General features: G+C 29.8%; 2 protein-coding genes across 2 annotated transcripts; both read right to left on the bottom strand.

Moving 5' to 3' along the window:
* Positions 1–1,812: 1,812 nt before the first annotated feature.
* Positions 1,813–4,270, bottom strand: LOC107962355 (probable mediator of RNA polymerase II transcription subunit 26c). The gene is made up of 9 exons (XM_016898701.2): positions 3,623–4,270; positions 3,469–3,537; positions 3,296–3,378; positions 3,126–3,199; positions 2,989–3,035; positions 2,867–2,900; positions 2,653–2,771; positions 2,259–2,352; positions 1,813–2,155 (listed from the first exon to the last, which is right to left on the bottom strand). Exons 1-9 carry the CDS (start codon positions 3,998–4,000, stop codon positions 2,046–2,048), a joined length of 1,008 nt encoding a protein of 335 aa, XP_016754190.1. The 5' UTR covers positions 4,001–4,270; the 3' UTR covers positions 1,813–2,045.
* Positions 4,271–9,197: 4,927 nt separating this feature from the next.
* Positions 9,198–11,261, bottom strand: LOC107963507 (putative pectinesterase/pectinesterase inhibitor 24). The gene is made up of 2 exons (XM_016899995.2): positions 10,209–11,261; positions 9,198–9,950 (listed from the first exon to the last, which is right to left on the bottom strand). Exons 1-2 carry the CDS (start codon positions 11,242–11,244, stop codon positions 9,271–9,273), a joined length of 1,716 nt encoding a protein of 571 aa, XP_016755484.2. The 5' UTR covers positions 11,245–11,261; the 3' UTR covers positions 9,198–9,270.
* Positions 11,262–20,878: the final 9,617 nt, after the last annotated feature.

Here is a 20,878-nt window from a genome sequence, read left to right as displayed (position 1 = left end):
ACGAAAATCCACAGTATTCAGCAAAAAAAATACATATGTTACAAATAGTCATTTCACTATTTACATATGTGGTAAAAGCAATTCCTAGAGAAAGAATAGAAACAAGCAAAAAAAAATTATACGTTTTTCCATTATCCTAACCTAATTGTCAGGAAGATTTTATTATTTTTTACAAATTTGATGTTAATAAATTCACGGATTTAGAAATTTATTCCGGACACTTAAACTTTATCAAACTGTTTCTTTTTAAGAACTAAAAGGATTTGTGCAAAAACAATAGATGCCAAGAAGAACAAAAGACCTTGGACGCATAGTGGATCTGATCAAATCCACCCACATTCAGATTAATTGTCAATGGTCGATCGAATTTGATAGATTCACTCTCTAAAACAAGAAGTTCTGGTCTTAGGGGATAATACCACTTCCCTCTCTTCGGGATTGAACATCAATAGCAACAATTCAATAAACGGTTCATTGGGATGGACGTAATTAAATAATACCCCCTACAAACGTATAAAAAGTTTTTCCTCGTACAGCTCGAGAAACAAATTGATTAATTAAAAGTTATCTCTATATATGGAATTATAATGTATGAAATTAGAAAGTCTAAAAATTTCATAAATCAACAAATTAATTAAACATTTAACTTTTCTTATCGAAAAAAAAGCATTTAAATATTAAATATATTTTATTAATTTCTTTATTGAAATAATCAATCAGCTCAACCAATTGTACAAGTCCAATCAAATAATTTAGGGAATTACAAAAATCTTATGCTATTTGGATTTTTTATTGGCTAAAATTCATACATTTAAGCTTTTAATCCCAACTTCAATCTTTATTTCATTATGAAATTATTTGAAATCATTAACTTATATATATATATATATATATGTATATACATATACATATACATGTACATATAAACAATTGATTTTCCATTTTTAAAGACTACCAACTTATATTTGCTCCATCAATAAGCAATTTTGTTTTGTAGTTAGCTTGACATCCAAGTAACACGTCGTTATCGGAAAAACGTACTCATCAAACGATTTTTGAACGTGTATAAGCATATGATCCTCGAAATATGTAAAAAAAAATGCCAATATGTTTATATATATGACATGTATCTGCATCCAACATTCACACCCGACATGGGGATAGCTTTAACTAAAGACAGCTTCTGGCTCTTTATGCGGAAAAATGGTATGATCACATTTCACCTTAATATCTCTTTCTTCACAGGACTTTCTATGCATTTGCATTATGTTCATGTTTCCTTTTATTTGCAGCCATTTAGATAGAAAGAGCTGTTGAAACTTCGAAAAAGACTCGAGAAATAACCGAGGCCAAAACAAGTACAGGATTTATTTGGTTACCCGGATTCCTAGTTGAAACATGTTGATTCGATATGAGAATAATCCTCTTCAGTTCGGGTGTTGTCGGAGGCAGCTTCCAGAAACTGCAGCAAATCTTCAATACATTTATAGTCACTTCTACATATGGGAGTCTAGCAAACCGATATCCTACCCGTGCACTGTCCGACACCCTGTCCAGGGGCTTTAATCTGCAACCCTTGCTTTCTTGTTACAATTGGGGCTGCTGCAAAACCATTGAGAATGACACCTTCAGAAAATCAGGGCAGCACAAGCAAATGCAAGCACTGGTTGCTGTTCGGAAACGAACAGCAACAGCAGTTGTCATCGAGTTCTTCGTACTAATCACCATCATTCAGGAAACTTACTCAATAAAACCAAATTTATATACAAATTAACAAAACCGAACATTTCAGAAGAGGGGGGAAGGTAAAAATGTTGTGAACGAAGAATCGTTGAACATCCTCGAATTGAATGGTTATGTATGTCCATGGCTCTCAAGAATTTCAAATGATTGATAACAATTCAGTACATCTCCATGAAAGAACGTGGAAAAATAACCTATAAAAGATACAGAAAAGTACTCCTATCGTTTACAATTCTCGTAATGAAAATTAGGAACAAAAAACCTAAGATTGGCTGCTTTTAAGCCGAACTCATTCACTGAAATCACCAGTGTCTCCCTTGAGAACCGCCTCCCTTGTTCCTCCCAAAGAAGGCATTCTTGGGTTTCGGTAGCTCATGAATGTCCATAACCTGTACCGTTCTTTGCTTTTTGGCTTCAAAAAGCACAGAAAAACCGCAGATAATTGTATTTAGTATAATAAACCCACAGTGAGGGATTCAAGATTAAATAAAAAGTGGAAGAGAAGAAAAAGCAACCATTTTCAGCTTCTTTGTAGCTTTCTTGAAGCCTTTTTCTTGCCGAAGCTAGCCTTTCGGCGTCAAAATTGGTTTCCTTTTGTTCTCTTTGTCTCTGCGAAATCCCAAGAAAGGCAATGCAATAAATAGATGTGACAAAAGCTTATACCGAAATCAACTCAACCAAACTGAATTATTTGAGGCAAAGTTAAAATAAATCTAGGAAGCAAAACAACTACGAATTCTCGTTCCATGAGAATCATAAGGCTTGACAGTAAAGGAATTTGTCAAAATGCCGATTTTGCAGCAATCAATCTTTTTCAAAGCATGTGCTATAATATTTGGGATCAGACCTCGATATTGATCGATCAAACAATGATGGCATCATAGGCTCTAATTTGGTATGTACTTATACCTGTACATTTTGTGGAGGAGTCAAGTGAGTAGGTCTTGAGGGAGGATCTTTTCGAGGAGGGATCAGCTTCGGTTTCCTTTCAGGTTCCGAATTATTCTTTTCGGAACCAGAACCGCCATCTATCATTTGTCATCCAAAAGAAGCTGATTAACTTAATGCACATAAAGAAAGAAACAAATATCGAATCCAACTTCGAATCAGATTCAGTACTCACTGTGTGGATTCGGAGAGTATGCAAAATCAGGAACCTATAACAGAGCATAATCTTAGAATTACAAAAGAAAAACAAATCTTCGAGAAATTCCACATGAAAAAAAAAAGCATAATTCTTTTCACCTGCTGACGACCGTTTTGAGGCTGCTTTTGCTGCGGAGAATCTCCATCTGTTTTAAATTCAATGACATCAAATTTGGAAATATTTTCTCAGGAAACAAACAAGCTTCATGTTACAATTCATAGATAATAGTTTTTACCCATAAGTGCAGCAGGCTCATGTTCTCCAGGTTGATTCACCCTTACCCATTCATCTACAATATCTTTCCATTTTCTAGAGAAACAAACAAACCAAAATCAATATAAAAAACTTTCTTTCAACAAACATTTATGAACACATAGAATTTCCAACAAAAGCTGAATACAAAACCTGACAAGATGTTTCACTAATCTCCTAACATCATTTGATGAATGCTTCCTCAATTTGTTCACATGTCTTCCAATATCAGTCTCCTAAAATATAGAATCATATATCATGAAAAAATGATAAAAAAATTAAAAATTAAACCCCAAAAAGAATAAATTGGACCACATAATTATTACCTTGAGAGCTTGGAATGTTATATCCATATCTGCCAAACTTTGAAGCAAATCAACTAAAGTATCTTCTGACTGCAAAAAAAAAAAATACAAACTCATATTAAAATCCACAAAAAGAAACCAACAATACAATATGAATATATATATATTGAAAGACCTGATCAGGTAGTTCAAGACGCTCTTTAATCTCAAGAACCCTTTTTTGCTCATCATCAAATAAGCCGCCATAAGGGTCAAAATCATCGTTTTCATTATCAGATTGAGGTGAAAAAGGTGACCCTGTAACACCTTCTTCTCCTCCTTCATGGGGATTGGATTCATTATTAAGTTGATATCCATTTGAACCCTCACCAAAATCACAGCTTTTACACTTGGTAACCATGGAAGTAGCATAAAGCCTTTCAACAATCCCATCCCTCCTTTGCTTCAACTCTTGACCATAATCCAAAGAAGCTACAAGGATTGCTGTATCAATGAAAGTCCAAACATCAACACCAGCTGTTTCAAGTACCGATCTGAAATCATCCAAATCCATTACTAAAAACAAAAACAAAAAAAAAACAAAGGGATGATTTTTATTGCAAAATTTTCCAGGTGTCAAATCAATATTGGAACTTCAACATAATCAGATCTGATTGAAAACAGAATGACCCAAAGCTTGAATCTTGCAAAATTTTCTAACCCCCAAAAAGAAAACCAACTCTTTGAAGTCAAAGCAGAATTGAGTTTGGGGGTTTCTTTTTGTTGGTTTTTGAAGAAAGTTGATGGTTTTTTATTTTGTTAATGGAAGAGGATTTTATTGTGGAATATACCTAATTGAAATTTAATTTCTTTTATTTATATTATTTTTCAAAAAAAAAGTACTTAATCCTTCTTTTTCAAACTTAATCTTTTTTAATTCATTATCTAGAAAAAAAAATTAAAAAATTAAAAATTTTTATTTTCTTTCACCTAAAATATAAAAAAAGTAAAAATTCCTAAATTAAGCTTATGAAAAAAATCAATTTTCATTTTTCAAGTCATTTATTAATTTTGTTATTACAATAATAAAATAAAATAATAATATGTAATTAAATAATTTATAATGGGACATGTAATTGAACTTTGAAACCTAACCCAACATGTAATTGAACTCCCAAACCTAAAACCAAATTGTGGATTATAATTTATTATTTTTAGACACTTAATTGAAATTAAGTGGTTTCTAAAAATATATTTATATAAATGAATAATGTTTTTCATTTTTCATATAAATTTTTGATCTTTTTAACTTTTGAAATTGTATTACTTGTTAGATCAGTCCAAAATGGTTAATGTTAGTTAACTTTGTTGACATGTATCTATTTAGTAATTCATTCGTATGTCATGTAAGCAATTAAATAATTTTTAAAAAAATAAAAAATATTTTTTTAATTTTTAATTTTTTAAAATTTTTAAATTTAAATTAATTACTGACATGACATGTCGATCCATTTGTATGCTTGCAAAGTTAACAAACATTTTTATTTTTTGGTGATTTTACAAACAAAGCAAGATTAAGGACTAAAAGAACTGAAAAATTAAACAGATTGTTAAATTGATTTTTTTTAAATTAGAGGATATAATAAGCCATTACATTTTTTTTATATTTATAAGTATTCCACAATTTTTTTATACAATTATAAATATATCTTATTAATTCACTGATGATACATAAAATTCATATAGTAATGACAAATCAAATATTATTTTTAGTCCTCCTAAAAGTAAAATAGTTTAATTTAGTTTCTTTATAAATAATAAAATTACACTTTAGACTCCAAATATTAAATTTATTATTTAATGTGTTAAAAATAATAAAATTATAAATTAATATATAATAAAAATTACATTTTAATTTCTATCCACCCACTAAAAAAAGTTAAATTGCTATATGTAGTATTATTACAAGCTTGAGTGGAAGACTAAACTAATCTCGAGTAAATTTTTTTTTGTAAATTATAAAAGGAAAGTAAAATTTTAATAATAACATAACTGACGTAACTCGAATTTAAATTACATTTAAAACGATAAATATTTTAATATCAAGTCAAGACACGGATGGATTCTAAGTAAAATATTATTAATCCATGAATTGGGAAAATGAAATCATTACAAAATTTGGGGATAATATGGATTAAGTGCAACAAATGGTGCGTCAACACGCCAATCTCTTGCAAGGCAACATCAAGCCGCGTGCTTGTACCTATTTCTCTTACGCACCTTGTGAATGCCAGCAAGTACAACATATGGGACAGCCTGCTTTTGAGCTGCAACCACCACCTGTTATCAATTAGTGGTCTTCCTATATTTTAAATTTATTGAAGTTTAATCCTTAAAATGTCTAATCATAGCCATTAACAAGTAAAAACAACATTACATTAAAAAAAAGTTGGAATTTAAAATCAACCAAATTTATGGTGTAATGCAAACCACTTCCATTGGTGTTAATTTGTTTTTGGCGATCCATTAATATGACGTATCAGGAGTAAATAGGTGTCATGTATGGCGACACGTTATTTTTTAAGGGTGACACGTCCTTAAGTGCTCTTGATAGGATGTTGGCAAAAGTTAAATTTAGTTTGGATAGTCAATTTTAGTTTAAATTGTTTCAGTTGCTAATTATTGAGTGTAAATTTTAGTTCAGTTTAATCTAAATCATTTAAATTTTTAATTATTTGTGATTGTTGTACCTGTAACACATGTATATGCATTTGTTCATATGTACAAAGTATGACATATTGTCATCAGCTCATCATTACTTTAGTATATAAAGTCACAATTTTCACATGCTTTTTTCTTTTCTTTGGTGCATGTTACACCCAATTATTGAGGTTGTTTTTAATTAGTGTTTTGGGTTAGACTATTCAAACTACATCAATTTTGCATTTGAAGAGATAAGTTTGAAGATAGCTAAGCATTGTCTTTAATTATTGTTTTACAAAGGTTTCTCTCCTGTAAGGAAATATATGTTAATATCTTATTTTAATTCAAATTAAATAAAGATACAAACGTACCATAATTTAGACGATAATTTTGAAGTAGTTCATGTCTTGACCGATTTGGGATTGGAAGATTCAGAAATTACTATGTTTAGAAGGACTCAACGTATCATGAAGTTTGAAGGGCAGTGGAGAATCAATCACATACCGGGAGAGCAGAACTTGGTGGCGGATCGACTTGCTAAACTTAGCTTAAATTGGAAATCAACCTTACATGTCTTTGACGAGGCACCTAAGGAAATCTTAGAATTTTTACAAAAAGATAAAGTCAATGGTACTTTTATGCATTTGATGTAATTCATCTTTTCTTTTCACCAAAAAAAAAGACTTATTAATATTTATGTTATTTTGTGCATGTTTAAAATATAGTGATTTATATATTTTTTTAGACATTGACAATTTATTTCATATAAATTTTGATATGTCCATGTATTTATGTCGTGTTCATATTATTTTTCGTTTTATGTTGTGTCAAAATTCACTCCACATTTACATGGGCTGTGTATTTTAATATTAACTTCAAATTTATTTACTCAAATTTATTTTATAATATGTATAGACTCATTCACAATAATTATGTCCGATCGGTTCATCCAGTTTAACTAAATAAATTATTAAAAATTCATATAAATTAAAAGATATTTAAAAAATATAAAAAATATCGATTCAATCAATTTAACTCCTTTCTTCAAATAATACTCCAATTGATTTTTGGTCCAACCAAATTATCCAGTGAAATTAAGCAACATTGATTAAACCATAATATCGAGTTCTTTTGTAATACATATAGATAGAGATGGGTAAAAGATTGCATTTTATTTTTTTATTGAAAAAAGGGATTATTTGGCTCTTGTACATTAGATGAGTGACCAAAATAGCTCTTTCGTTAAAATTGTACCATTAAATGTTTGTTTTGGTGTTTATATATGAGGTATAATAACAAATTTAGCCCAAAACCTTTACACATTTATTCAATTTGACCTCTACTCTTTTATTGGAAATTAGAAATTTTTTAAACTAATAAGGCTAAAAGATGAAAAGGGCCTTAGTAACAAATTAAAAAATAATTAAACCCTTTTAAAATTAAAAACTTATTTAAAAATCATAAAAATTATAAACAAAATTTATAAAAATTTTATTAAATAATAATAATACTAACCCTATAAAAGAGTAAGGTCAATTTTTTTTAATATCTTATAACCATCAGATTTTAATAAGTCAGTAATGTTATTCATTAATAAAAATTTTATAATTTTAAAATAACTTTGTTTATGATTTTTATGATTTTTTAATAATATTTAAATTTTAAATTGATTTAATTGATTTTTTTTAAAATCTGTTACTAAGGCCTTTTTTATTTCAAAAATTTCTAATTTACTTCTAATAAAAAATAATGGTCAAATCGAATAAATGTGTAAGGTTGACGGCTAAATTTGTTATTATACCTTATATATAAACACCAAAACTTGATGGAGAGGTTGTTTTGATCACTCATCTAACATGCGGGACTTAATTTACCTATTTTTTAATAGAAGAGCTAAATTGTAATTCAAAGTATAGTATAAGGAGTTTTGTGATATTTCTACCGATAGAGGTCACGAGTTAGGCTAGGTCGATACCCAATTCTAATAATTTTTTAAGTTTACATTTTACTCATTTAAATGACTTATTTTATTGTTTTAAACTCTAAAATAAGTTGGGTCAAACTAGTTTTAAAGACTAAAAAATCTAAGCTTAAGCCCAACTAATAAACACGAATCTTCTTCTTTTTTTATACAATATTGGGTTGACGTTAGAGGTGTCCATGGCCGGGCGGCCTGGCCCGGCCCGAGAGTTCGCCCGAAATATGAGAGGGTTCGGGTAAAAATATAAACCCAAAATATGAGCTTGGGCAAAAAAACGAGGCCCGATTAGAAACGGGCCGGGCCTCGGGCACCACTTTTTTGGCTCGACCCGGCCCGAATATAATAAATATTTTTATTTTTTATTTTTAAAATACTTTTTTTATTTTTAATTTTAAAATACTTTTTTTATTTTTTAAAATTTAAAATATTTTTAAAATACTTTTTAATTTTTTTTATTTTTAAAATACATTTTTGGTGTTTATTAAAAAAATGGGCCGAGCCGGGCCGGACTCGGGATTATAAATTTTTTCCTAGGCCGGGCCTGGACAAAATTTCAGGCCCATATTTCGGGCCGAGCCAAAAAATTTTCTGGGCGTGAGCACCTCTAGTTGAGGTTAAAGGTGCACGGTGTTTAAACTCTGCCAGACAAGTGTTTCATAAAAAATTTAACCACCACTCCATATAAATTAAGAAAACTAATAAACACTTCTAGATAATCTATACTAGATATAAAGTGGCTAACTGAATTAATGTCATGAATCAACTCAACATCAATTCAACTGTGAAATTATTAAAATACTTTTGCTTTAAAGGATAGTTAATATTATTATATGCTATTTTTAACTTTATACTTTTATATTTTTTAGTAAACCTGATGATGGGTCACGTCGGGCTAAGTTCAAGTTGGGCCAATATAAGGTCCAAACCTGTCTCGAAAAATGGACAAACTTTTACCCAAGTCTAATCATAAAAAATACTAAACCCGAGCTTAGCTCAACCTACTCATATTAATTTATTATTATTCTTGTCCAAATCTTATATTTTTTACTAAACTCTATTTTCTTCTTTGGAAGAAAACAAATGAAACATATAGCAACTAAAATACATGTATATATATATTAGTAAAAAAATGAAGAAAAAACAAACATCAACTTCACAAATCACAAACCAGATTTGTAGCTAACACCAGCATCTGAAATCCACTTTCCACCATTGATGAACTCTTTGACAGTAAATTTCTTGGCTTCTTTATCACTAATATTCCTCAACCCTTTCCATTTAACCCTATCTTTCATCGAAGAACCAGGGCCAACGTTCTTATATTCCGAGTAAAATATGGTGCTCGGAGCAGTATTCCCCGTCCACGGCAGCCACCCGGTGGGATGTACGAGACTCCCGATTTGTGAATGCATGAAAACGGTGGTGGAGTAATTCTTCCATGGCCGACCGAGGTAAGTTTTCAACGAAGAACTCAAGTTCCCGTATGGTGAAATGGTGCAATTTTGGATTGAAATGCCAGTGTTTTGGTTCGGGTCGACTTTTCCTTGGGCGGTGATGGTGTTTTGTTGGTTGGCCATCGGTTGCCGGGGGAGGATGTTGCAGTTTTGGAAGACGACGGCGGAGTTACCGAACATGAAATCGACTGTTCCAATGATGTCGCATTCGCTGTAGAACTGGCGGTTCGAGTGTGCGTAAAGGGTGTCTTGGAAACCGTCGAATCGGCATCGGTGGAAGACTGATTGGTCGGCAGTTGACATTAAGGCGACTGCTTGATGTTTTTCCGGTCCGGCGGTGTTGACGAAGGCCATGTCTCTAGCAACAAAGCCTTTTCCAAATACAGCTGTAATGGGAATCACCAAGTTAATTAGAACCTCGTCGACAACCGAGTTTCCAATAAATATATAGTGGATAAAACTTTGACACTATCTATTATTCGAATTCGCTTGATATTATTGTCAATTTAATATTATTGTTAATGTAAAAAATTCTGAATTTTAATGTGTTTAGGTACATATATAATTCGAGGTTATAATGAGATTGTTAAAAAAAATAAAATAAATTTAGATATTATCATGTAAAAAGGGGATATAAAACTTACCAAATGTTGCAGTTGAAAATGTTGGAGTGCCATCAACAACATTAAGTTTTCCGGTAACAATGGTGGAATTCATCCCATCACCAATCATCGTAACATTCCATTTATTCTTCTCAACCTTAACATTTTCTTTATAAACTCCCTTCTTCACATATATTACTGTTCTTTTTTTCTTGCTTTTCTTTGGCACAGCTTTAATGGCTTCCATTATAGTTTTGAACTTACCCGAACCATCTTTCGCCACTATTATATCAGCTTTCTTCTTCAACTCATTCGAACTTTCAAGCAATACCCTTTCACGATGAGACCGCCATTGATGCTCCTCTCGAGCTTCCAAGTTCATTAAACGTCGTCGCCTTAAGTTAAACGCTGTTTTAACCTTCGAAATCCATGTGATGATGGCGAGACTGTTGCTTGTAACTTCGGAAGAAAATTTCAGATGGTTATCAATATCGTCGCGGTTGATGACGCCGTTAAACTCTTCAAACCCATCAATGCAGGTTTGGTGGTAAGTCACGGCGGAGCTCAACCATGTTCTGAGATCGTCGACGGAATCCGTCGAGGAAGATAACGAGCTGTTGAGATGATCAATGGCTAAACCAAGAAGCTGACGACAATTCTCCATTGCTAAATTCGTCATATTGTCACCATTATTGGCGATAATAAAATACTGTGATGCTTTCAATATCTCGGAAACAGCGGCTTCCATTGATAATCTGAAGACATCTTCGGGTTCGAGCTCGGTGGAGTTAGCCATAGGAGAAAGGCTCTTATAACATGAATCTTTATGCAACGTGACATCACAAACGGCTTTGATGGAGGTGGAGAGGGGCTGTGTTGGGGTGTTTCCGCCATTGTTGGAGTCTCGTTTTGAGCTCCGAGTACTTCCCAAAACGGCGGCGACAACGATGACAGCGAGAACTAAGAAAGATAGGGAAATAATGGCGATTCTTTTCCTGGTTTTTCGACGAGCTTGGAGTTGGAGCATCATTGCTTGGTCGGATTCGTTGACTTTGCCATAAGATGTCAAGGTTGACATGGTTGAAAATTTGTGTGTTTCTGGTTTTTGGATTGTGATTTAGAACATAGATAGATTGATTATATATAAATATATGAAGTAATTTAGGGAATGTCAAAAGGGGGCTTGAATGTGGCCAATTATGATATGATAACGTGTTGCCCACTTCCATTACACGTTTTCAAGTTGTTATGCCACTCATGTTGGTGAACCAAACTTCAGTATTGTAAGGCCTGTGAATAGATTGTTTTCGCCTATGTCAAATAACTCCAATGGGAAGAAAAGAAAAGCTCAACCCTAAACACTCTAAAAATATTTTTTCAAATCTACTCTCATTTCGAGTTAAGAAATAGATAAATAGACACATCCCATTACACTGGCCGGGGACGCTTATAGTGACTGAGAGAGTCGAAGATCAAGAAGTGAATTATTTATCAGCCAAGCATTCTTACGGCTAGATCCAATCCCCTGGTCCTATAGAAAGAAAAAAAAAATTCACTTCCTTCCTTTTAGGAAGAGAGGATTGTTTTCGCCTATGTCGAGATGAAATTGTTGATGTGGTATTAAACTATCGAGAAGAAATAATATCCCTGTCCATACAATCTTTTTCCATCCAGTCAAAATTTTATTTTAAGTTTTAAATACTAAAAAAATAATTAAATAAAAAACTACAATAAAGGCTCAATTTATTATATATCATCTCAAAAATGATTTAGAACATAGCGTGGAGTTAATGAAAAATGATGACATGATATATTATGTCAACAAATATTTAAAATTTAGATTATTTACTGTAGCGATTTCATCATGATTATTTGTATTTTTTTGAACTAATTTAATAAATAAAATTACCACATGCTCATTTAATAAATCTTTGTATGATTGTTTTTATTTGTTTTTGCATGAAAACAAACAAAAAGTCAATATTAACTCTTTGGTTAGCTAAAGTTTGACTAAAGATTAAGCGTATTATACGGATAGATTATAATTTGAAAAAAAAACTTATATTAGTATGTAATCTAAAGTGTTTGTAGTCCATAGAATTAAGTTGAGCAAATGATTCGTTTCATGAACTATTAGGTCGTCTATAAGTCCAATTGGGAAGATCACTAAAGACATAGATGTGATTGTTGTTGGAAAATTTTGGTTAAGAAAAATGTTTTCAATTACAATGGAAGTTTAAAAATTTTGAAACCTGAGATGGATCTGTATTGTTCGCAACTTTCAACTGAACGACCTTCTTAGCTATCCTCGTACCCTGAATTGCTTTGAGTGTGGGTTCGAATAAGAACCAAACACAAAATCACATATTCATCAAACTCATATCATATCAACATCGTTACTCAATTCATAATATTAGTCATTTAGCCTAATGAACTTTAATAAATAAATTCGGATACGCAAGTACTACACATTAGGAAGAATTGTAGCATTATACAGAGGCACCGAAGTGCAAACCGGTACAAGCGCGCAACTAAACCTATTGGTGTAATATCCCAAAAATTACTACAGTAAGAAAGTAAGATAATATCCCTGATATGGTAAAATAAGAAAATAAATTGATAAAAAGGGTAATTTTGAGTTATGTCAACATTGGGAAGTATATTATGACATATTAATTCAAGAAATGATTAAATCGCAAAAGTGAGAAAAGTTTTGTTGCCCAAGAGTAAATACTCAAAATTTAAAGGATTAAAGTGTAAATATGAAAAAGTTAAAGGACCAATAGTATAAATATTTTAAGGGTGGAATAATCTAGAAAGTAAAGAAAATGGATGAATTGGGACCAAATTGAATAGGTGAAGAATTATGAGGGACTAAATCATAATTTTACCAAATTAAGTGATGACTCAAAGATGGAATTTTAAAAGATCTAAGGGGCAAAATGGTCAATTATAAGAAAGAGAAATCTAGAAAATAATGATGATGTTGGAGATATTTTAGATTAAATAAACAAATAAATATTAGTTTATTAATATTTTAATTTGATTTTTAAATGACATTTTATTATTTTATTATTATTTTATTTAGTATATATATAGAAAGAAAAGATGAAGAATCATCATCTTCTCCCATGCATTCCAACGTATGAAGAGAAAAGAAAGAAAGAAACTTTCTTTTCTTTACAATTTCGTCCTTTCACAAAAATTCACCATTTTCACTTAAAAATCAAAAGAATTTCCATAGCCATCAAGAGAGAAAGATAACAAGGAGACTATGGGGAGCTAGAATATCAAGTTAGATTCAAGAAATAGTAGCTGGAGAAGAGAGAAAATCAAGTTAAAGATTAAAATCAATAGCACAAGGTAAGAACATCAAGATTTTTATATACTTTTGAGTTTGATATTATTGAAAAAGTAGGAAATTAATGTTAAGGTAGAGTTTCATTATATAAGGTTTTATATTCTTGTTATGTTAGTAAAGGGAAATAAGAGAAGGTGATGGAAAATATTGAAGAGAAAGGAAAGGAAGGTGTTGTAAATTTAGTTATCAACATTTTACACTAAAACAGTTTTGAGACAGCAGCAATAGTCTGACTTTGAAAATTTACCAAAAATCGTAGAAATTGAATTAGAGAATGAACAAAATATAGAATTAAATATTATTGAGTCTAGTTTCTCATAGAATAAACGGTGTAAGCAATGGAATTATAAATCATGAGTTATAATAAATTTTGTGAGATAAGGTCAGAATGATTTCGGGTTTCCCTGTTCTGATTTTGGAAAATCATAAAAAATTTGAGAAAAATTATTAGGGCCTTAAATTTATATGTATAAAATATTGAATGAGTCTATTTTCAATAGAAATAAATGGCAACATCATCCGAATCCTGTACAAGGAGAAAATTAATTTTTAGTGAAGAAGGGTTGAAACTGTCAGACAGCAGAATAGGAATGATTTTAAAGAATAAACTGTACTTATTGGCTGAACCATAAATTCTGAAAATTTTATGTTAAGAAGATATGTGGGTCTAGTTTCATTGGAATTTAGCTGATCTTAATTCGGAGTTCCATAGCTCAAGATATAAATAATTTAGTAACTATGAGTCGAGTGGACAGCTTTGAATGAATATATAAATAAATGGTGGAAATATATATAATGTTACATATAACCATATTATACATTAAGGATGTGGAATGGAGAGGAGGAGGAGGAAAATAGATGATTATTCAACTAGCATGAGTATTCATTAAAAATGGCCAATTTGCAAGTTTTAGGTTCAGAGACTAAATTGAATAAAAGTAATATTTTAAGGGAAAAATTGGTAAAAATGTCAAAAAGTGACAAAATTGCATGAAATGGATTGTTTTATTATTTAAATTAATAAATTGAATGAAATATTAATTTAGATCAAGATTGGGTGGAAATTTGAGGAAAATAGAAAATTACCAAAATATCCCTAAATTTTGGTGTTTCTGCAATTTAGTCTGGTAAGTTCGTGTATCTTGAATTATATTCTTACATGCTTGAAATGTATGTTATTGATGTGAATATTATTTGAATGTTAATTGTACGAAAATTGATGAAACATTGATATATTTGATAAAAAAATGAATAATGCATTGAATGAATGTATGAATGTTTATCACACTATCCGTTAATTCTATCGGTAATTTTGGATGTTTTGATTCTGGTTATAATGGCATGTATAAATTAATTTGGTCAATGTTAGCTCATTAATGTTTTGATTTTGACTGGTTATAAATATGAATGCTTGATGAAATGAAATGTCTGTAAATTAATTTGTAAACTTCGGTAATGCTCTATAACCCTATTCTGGAGATGGATACGGGTTAGGGGTGTTACAATTGGCATGCCAACTGTATCCTATTCTTTACTATGTTCACACGGGCATTACTTTAAACATATATCAACATTTCTTTTCAATTCAATTCAATCTCACATTTTGTACCATTTTGTAAACCATTCAAGATATAATAAACATACATCCATTCACATTACAAGTATGTAACAATTAAAAATACTCATGTATCATATTAACTTACTAGACAAAATCAGCAATTAACGAAACTTCAAGGATTAATCTGCTAAGATGCCTTTTCCGTGATTATCAACAGTTTGGTCCAAATCCCGATTTATAATAATAATTCATTTCAATTATCAATTTCAAATACTTTATAATATTCTATTTTATGCATATGACAGTTCAGTTTCAAATTTCTAAATGATCCCCAGACTTTTGTATTTTATTAAATTTAGCCCCTAAAATCAAATTTACTATAACTTTCAAATTGAGCTTCGATTTCAAAATCAATCCGAATTACATCCTTCTATATCCCTATATTAACAATAATTACATTAAATTCATGCTAATTTTAAAATATTCTCACTTTAGTCCCTACGCTCAAAACTAACAAATTTTACTTTACAAATTAGTCCTTTATCACATCTAAACTTACAAACTAATCATTTAACCAAAAAAATTCAAGAAATCATCAATAGCAACTTTTAAAACTTTAACAGTTTTACAAATTAGTACTCGGGTAACTAAATCAAGCTTCTAGAACTTCAAAAACATAAATTTTACAAGATATGAATCAAAATTGCTTACCAAATAAAGATTTAGAGCTTGGACGAAACTAATGGTTTTCTCCTCTCCTTCAATCAGTTTTAGATGAAAAAAAGATGAAGATGATCCTTATTTTTTATTATTTTTGGCTTATATACTTATGATTAGGTTTAGTTAATTATTAATTATTCTAATTAAGCTTAATTAACTTATCCATAAGCCAAATTAACTTAAGTTAGTGGGTTCCATAATCCACCACCACCGAATATACATTTTCTATCAGCCCAATTGCACAATTGGTCCATTAATTACCCAAAACTTCGTAGCAATTAACTTTTACAACTTTTACAATTTAATCCTTATACTTTAATTAACTATCAACACAATAAAATTACTAAAACAAAATTTAATATAATACTAAAATAGACTCTTAAAAATTAATAATAATATTTACGGACTCACCTATAAAAAAAAAGTTCCGAAATCACTGTTTTTGACATTACTGAAAAATGGTTGCTACAATACAAAGTTGTAAAAGATAGCAACTTCAATGCAAATATGACAACCAATTGAACCAAGGTACTTAAAAATGAATTGTGATGGTTTTAGGAATAGGGAAAATTGGTTTGGGGTAATACCCATAATTTTTAAATCGGTATTTTAAATGCCCAGTACTTCATTAGCTTCTTCTTTTTTTTAAGCCCAATTTTATGTGTATTTTATAGTTTTTTATCATAAAATAATAGAGTGAAAAACAAGAGAGAATCACTTCTGGTATTTTTATTAGATGGTGGTTTAGGCAATTTGGGAAAAGCTAACCCTAGGGAAGAAAAAGTGCAAATCTATCTTGAGTTTTAGCGATTAAGGGTGGGTTTGGATCGGCGATTGGGTGCGGTGTAGTGCGTTTAGCTTACTTTTTGTCTCACGCTACAGTATCACTACAATATCTAATCTCACCGCTACCGATGTTTTTACACTAACAGCAGGTAAATGCACCGCCCATCCAAACTCACCCTAAGGTAAGATTTCTAGGAATCTTTGTGTTTTAAACTATCTTTCATAAAATCTATATATTTTATTTGGGTTGATTTCGATGAAATTGCTAGTGCTAAATCAAAGTTCACTTCAAGGTCTTTTAAATAGTATGTGTGGCATACATTTCGATTTAATAATTTAAGAGAATAATTTTTGAAGTTTTTGGTGTGTAGGTTCTTAACAGTCTCGAATAGTCAATTTTGACACACCGGAAATTCATCTTTAAATATTCATTTGTTTTAAAATGTAGATGTATTTTTCATAGTATGAAGTTTGTGCTTTCATTTAGTATTGCTATATCGAACATATGAGTTTTGTGTTAAAAGATATGAGGCCTTAAAGTAGGTTAGTCGAAATTGTTAACCTGGAAAATCTGGGCAGATTGTGATGATTTCTTATATTTTCATTTTCAAAACTTAAGTTTTTAATAATCAATTTTGATCTTTAAATTCATAATTTTACACTGTCTAAATGCTAAGTAAATTTTAAGTTGGAACAACTTTAAATAAGCCAAACGATCATAAAATTTAGTATTTCATAATTTTGAAATTTCAATTTCAATTAAATCAAACCACTTCAAATAAGCCTAAATACATAGTATGGACTTAATAACCTTTCAGTAAATTTTAATTAAATTTTGTGGGCAATTTACCAATAAAAGTTTTTTTTTTCAAAAATTACCAAAATGGGCCCATTTTTTAATTATTTACCGAAATGGTCCTTTTTCCGGGAAATCGCGTCCACGTCAGCGCGATGTCAGGGTACGCGTCAGGAAACGTGGACGCGATTTCGGCCCGTGCGTGAACAGTACCCAACAGTCAAAAAAATAAAATTCCGGGCCTATTTTGATAAATTTTAAAAATATAGGGCTTTTTTGGTATTTTGAAAAAATAAATTTTGAATCTTTTTGTACTTGTATTTATTTTTTTAATCAATTAACTATTCAATATTACATCAATAGCAACAAGTACAAAAAAGATTCAAAATTGTTACTAACAAAATTTGAACCAAGGTACTAAGGGAAAATAGTAAGCATCTTAACCAACTAAACTAAACTAATTAATTGACATATTACAGAAATACTGTTATTATCTTAATTATATTACTTACGTTCTAACGATTTATCGGACCTATTCCATACACGTATCAAATCAGAAAAAATAATACAACAATTCTGTAAAAAAAATCCGGTGTTTACTTCAAATAAATAAGGAAAATAATGATTTGAATGTTTCAAAATTCAATTTTAAACCGAAAAAATCAAAATTTAGGGGCAAAAAAGGATCTTTTTCGATGAAAACTGCGGCAAACCGCATTCAGCTGTTTGTCAGCGCATAGATCTAGAAAAGTTATTCGAAATAAAAAAAATCGTCTCAATCAGACAGTCGAGCGAAAAGTTATGACCTTTTAAAGTTTTCCAAGCTAAAAAAACATAAACTGTTCATCTACGTCAGCAAATCGCGTCCTCGTAGGCGCAATTTGTGTCAACGTAAGCAAAGCGCGCTGACGTGGACCCGATGTTTTGACACGTCCCCTGACATCGCGCTGACGTGGACGCGATTTCGGAGAAAATGGCCCATTCCGGTAAATAATAAAATACTGGGCCCATTTCGATAAATTTTAAAAAAATAGAGCTTTTTTTGGTAATTTGCCCAAATTTTGCTATGTATATATTGAGCAATAATTTTTTTTTTCACAATTTTAATTCCAAACTTTAATTATGAATAAAATAGTTTTTTTTGCTAAAAAGGGAATTTTTATTTATAAAAAATCCATTTTTTGAAAAATTTAGGATGCTAAAAGTTTGACTACATTTATTTATTAATTGAATTAAAATATATATTTAAACTTTATTAATTACTGATTATTCTATTTTTCATTTTTGTGTTCAACAAATTTTAATTAAAAATAATAAAAATATAATTAATTATATATTATATTTTTCAATTAATATATTTAAATTTATATTTAGAAAACCATCACGAGTAGTACTGACTGCTTCAGGCACTAGTGAAGAATAAAGTAGAAAGTGCAAAAAAATAAAGAACACCGAAAATGTTTACGCAGATTGATTATCACTCTCCTCTAAGGACATCAACTAAGCGACTCACTTAATTACTTACAAAATGCATTCTGAAAAGCAAGTTCTAAATAACAAAAGTGTTAAAATTCTCCATACTACTTTACATACACAAGCCTTTCAATATACAAGAGTTTGATGCTTGATAAGATAAAGATCAATTACAATTAAAGTTTTCATCAAAATAGTAAGATAATCATCAAGGAAAATATCTTCGATATGATCAGGATAAGACTTCAAATCTTTGAAATATCTTACCAAATTACTCAATCCAATCTCCTAAAAATAGAAAGTCAATTTACTTTATTCAATCCAAACTAATTTTTAAAATATATTTTACACACGTCCACGTAATCACCAAAGATCACAACCCAAAGATTTGTTAAAAAAACATGTCAACTCCATGTAAGGCAAATTATGACATTGAGCAATAACATGGTGAGCACTAGCCCTGACACTACACTAGGCACACTTCTCACAACTGCCTCAACAATAAAACCTCTATCAAGGTTAATCCAATTCACTAAGCTAACTTCAATCTACTATGATTCGCCCAAATCTCATCAAAACAATTACTTTCTATATAGGGATACAAATATCATAAAATTTAGCCCATATATTATATGTAATGTAAGTAGATCACATAAGAATTCTTAAAAAACTACCTTATTTAATTAAATATATTTTCTAAAAACAAACCAAAAATTGTTGACACAAAATCCTTAAAAAATATATAAGAGAATACCTAAGATTAAACTTGTTCATGGGTCGGGCCATTCGGCTCAAAGGTCTGCCTGAAAAGTAGGAGGGTTTGGGTAAAAATATAGGCCTGAAAAATGGGCTTAGGCAAAAAAAAAAACGGGCTGGGCCTTGGGTAAAGTTTTTTTTGCCTGAACCCGGCCAGACCCGAATATGCAAAAAAATATGCTACTTTTTTATTGTTTTCTTGCTACTTTTTTACTATTTTCTTGCTATTTCCTTTTTTTCACAAATTTGCTACCATTTCACTATTATCTTGCTACTATTTTGTTGTTATTGTTTAAATATTATATAACTCTTGTTTTATTGTTAATTTTGTTACTATTTTAGATGCATTTGTTTGTTAAGTTGCACCTATCTTAGTGTTATTTAAGTATACATATGTTTTTAAATTTATTTTTAATTTGTTGGGAAACATTTATTTTAATGTTCCCCGTGTTTTTGATGTACTATATATTTTTTTTAAAAATATATATAAAAATATTAATATGGGTGAGCTGAACTCAAGTTTTAGTATTTTTATCTTGATCATTTTTAGACAAAATTTTAAGTTCATTTTTCGGGTTAGACTAAGCCCGAATCTAACAAATGAGCCTAAAATTTTAGTTGGATCCGACCCATTAACTCTTCTACTCAATATATTCTGGTTAAATATTAAATATGCCATTAAGTAAGGAAGTTCTAAGGTTGGGCAGTCATCATGATCATGACACTTCTCATAAATTCCCTCAACACTTTTTTAATGATATTTATTTAAATACATATTAAAAGTTTTAAACTTAAAATTTAATTCAATTTTATATATTAATATTATAATGAATTTAATTTTATTTCCTGAGTTATTTTTAATTAATTAATTTTTTCATTAAAACATTTTATGTAATGGTAATTAATTTTGAATAAAAATAATTTAATACATTTATTTTAAATTTAATATATAATTGAATTAAATATAAATTTAAAATACTTACTTTTAGTTGAAGTGAAATATAATTTAATAATAATTTAGTTTTGTAGTATTTTTTTGTTCATACAATCTTGGTGATCGATTCGCTTAATTTTTAGACTTATTTTTAGTTTTTTTATATTAATTTTTGGTTTTAAATTTTTAGACTTATTTTCACAAAATGAACTTTGCTTTAAGTTTTTTAATATCATTTAAAAAAAATCAAACTAATAAATTTTCAAAATTTTTTAAATTATTTCACTATTTTAAATATAAAATATTTATTTTTACATAATGAAGATTA

Source organism: Gossypium hirsutum, chromosome D06, assembly GCF_007990345.1.
Source record: "Gossypium hirsutum isolate 1008001.06 chromosome D06, Gossypium_hirsutum_v2.1, whole genome shotgun sequence".
NCBI lineage: Eukaryota > Viridiplantae > Streptophyta > Magnoliopsida > Malvales > Malvaceae > Gossypium > Gossypium hirsutum.
This window is presented reverse-complemented; position numbering and strand designations above follow the sequence as displayed.

Bases quoted from the DNA above. Each gene is read 5' to 3' on its own strand.
- LOC107963507 (XM_016899995.2), bottom strand. From the start codon at position 11,244: ATGTCAACCTTGACATCTTATGGCAAAGTCAACGAATCCGACCAAGCA. The intron at 9,951-10,208 runs GTAAGTTTTATA...TTCCCATTACAG, and splicing joins ATTTTCAACTGCAACATTTG to CTGTATTTGGAAAAGGCTTT.
- LOC107962355 (XM_016898701.2), bottom strand. From the start codon at position 4,000: ATGGATTTGGATGATTTCAGATCGGTACTTGAAACAGCTGGTGTTGAT. The intron at 3,200-3,295 runs GTTTTGTATTCA...TTGTTTCTCTAG, and splicing joins TTAGTGAAACATCTTGTCAG to AAAATGGAAAGATATTGTAG. The intron at 2,156-2,258 runs GTTGCTTTTTCT...TGCTTTTTGAAG, and splicing joins CTACAAAGAAGCTGAAAATG to CCAAAAAGCAAAGAACGGTA.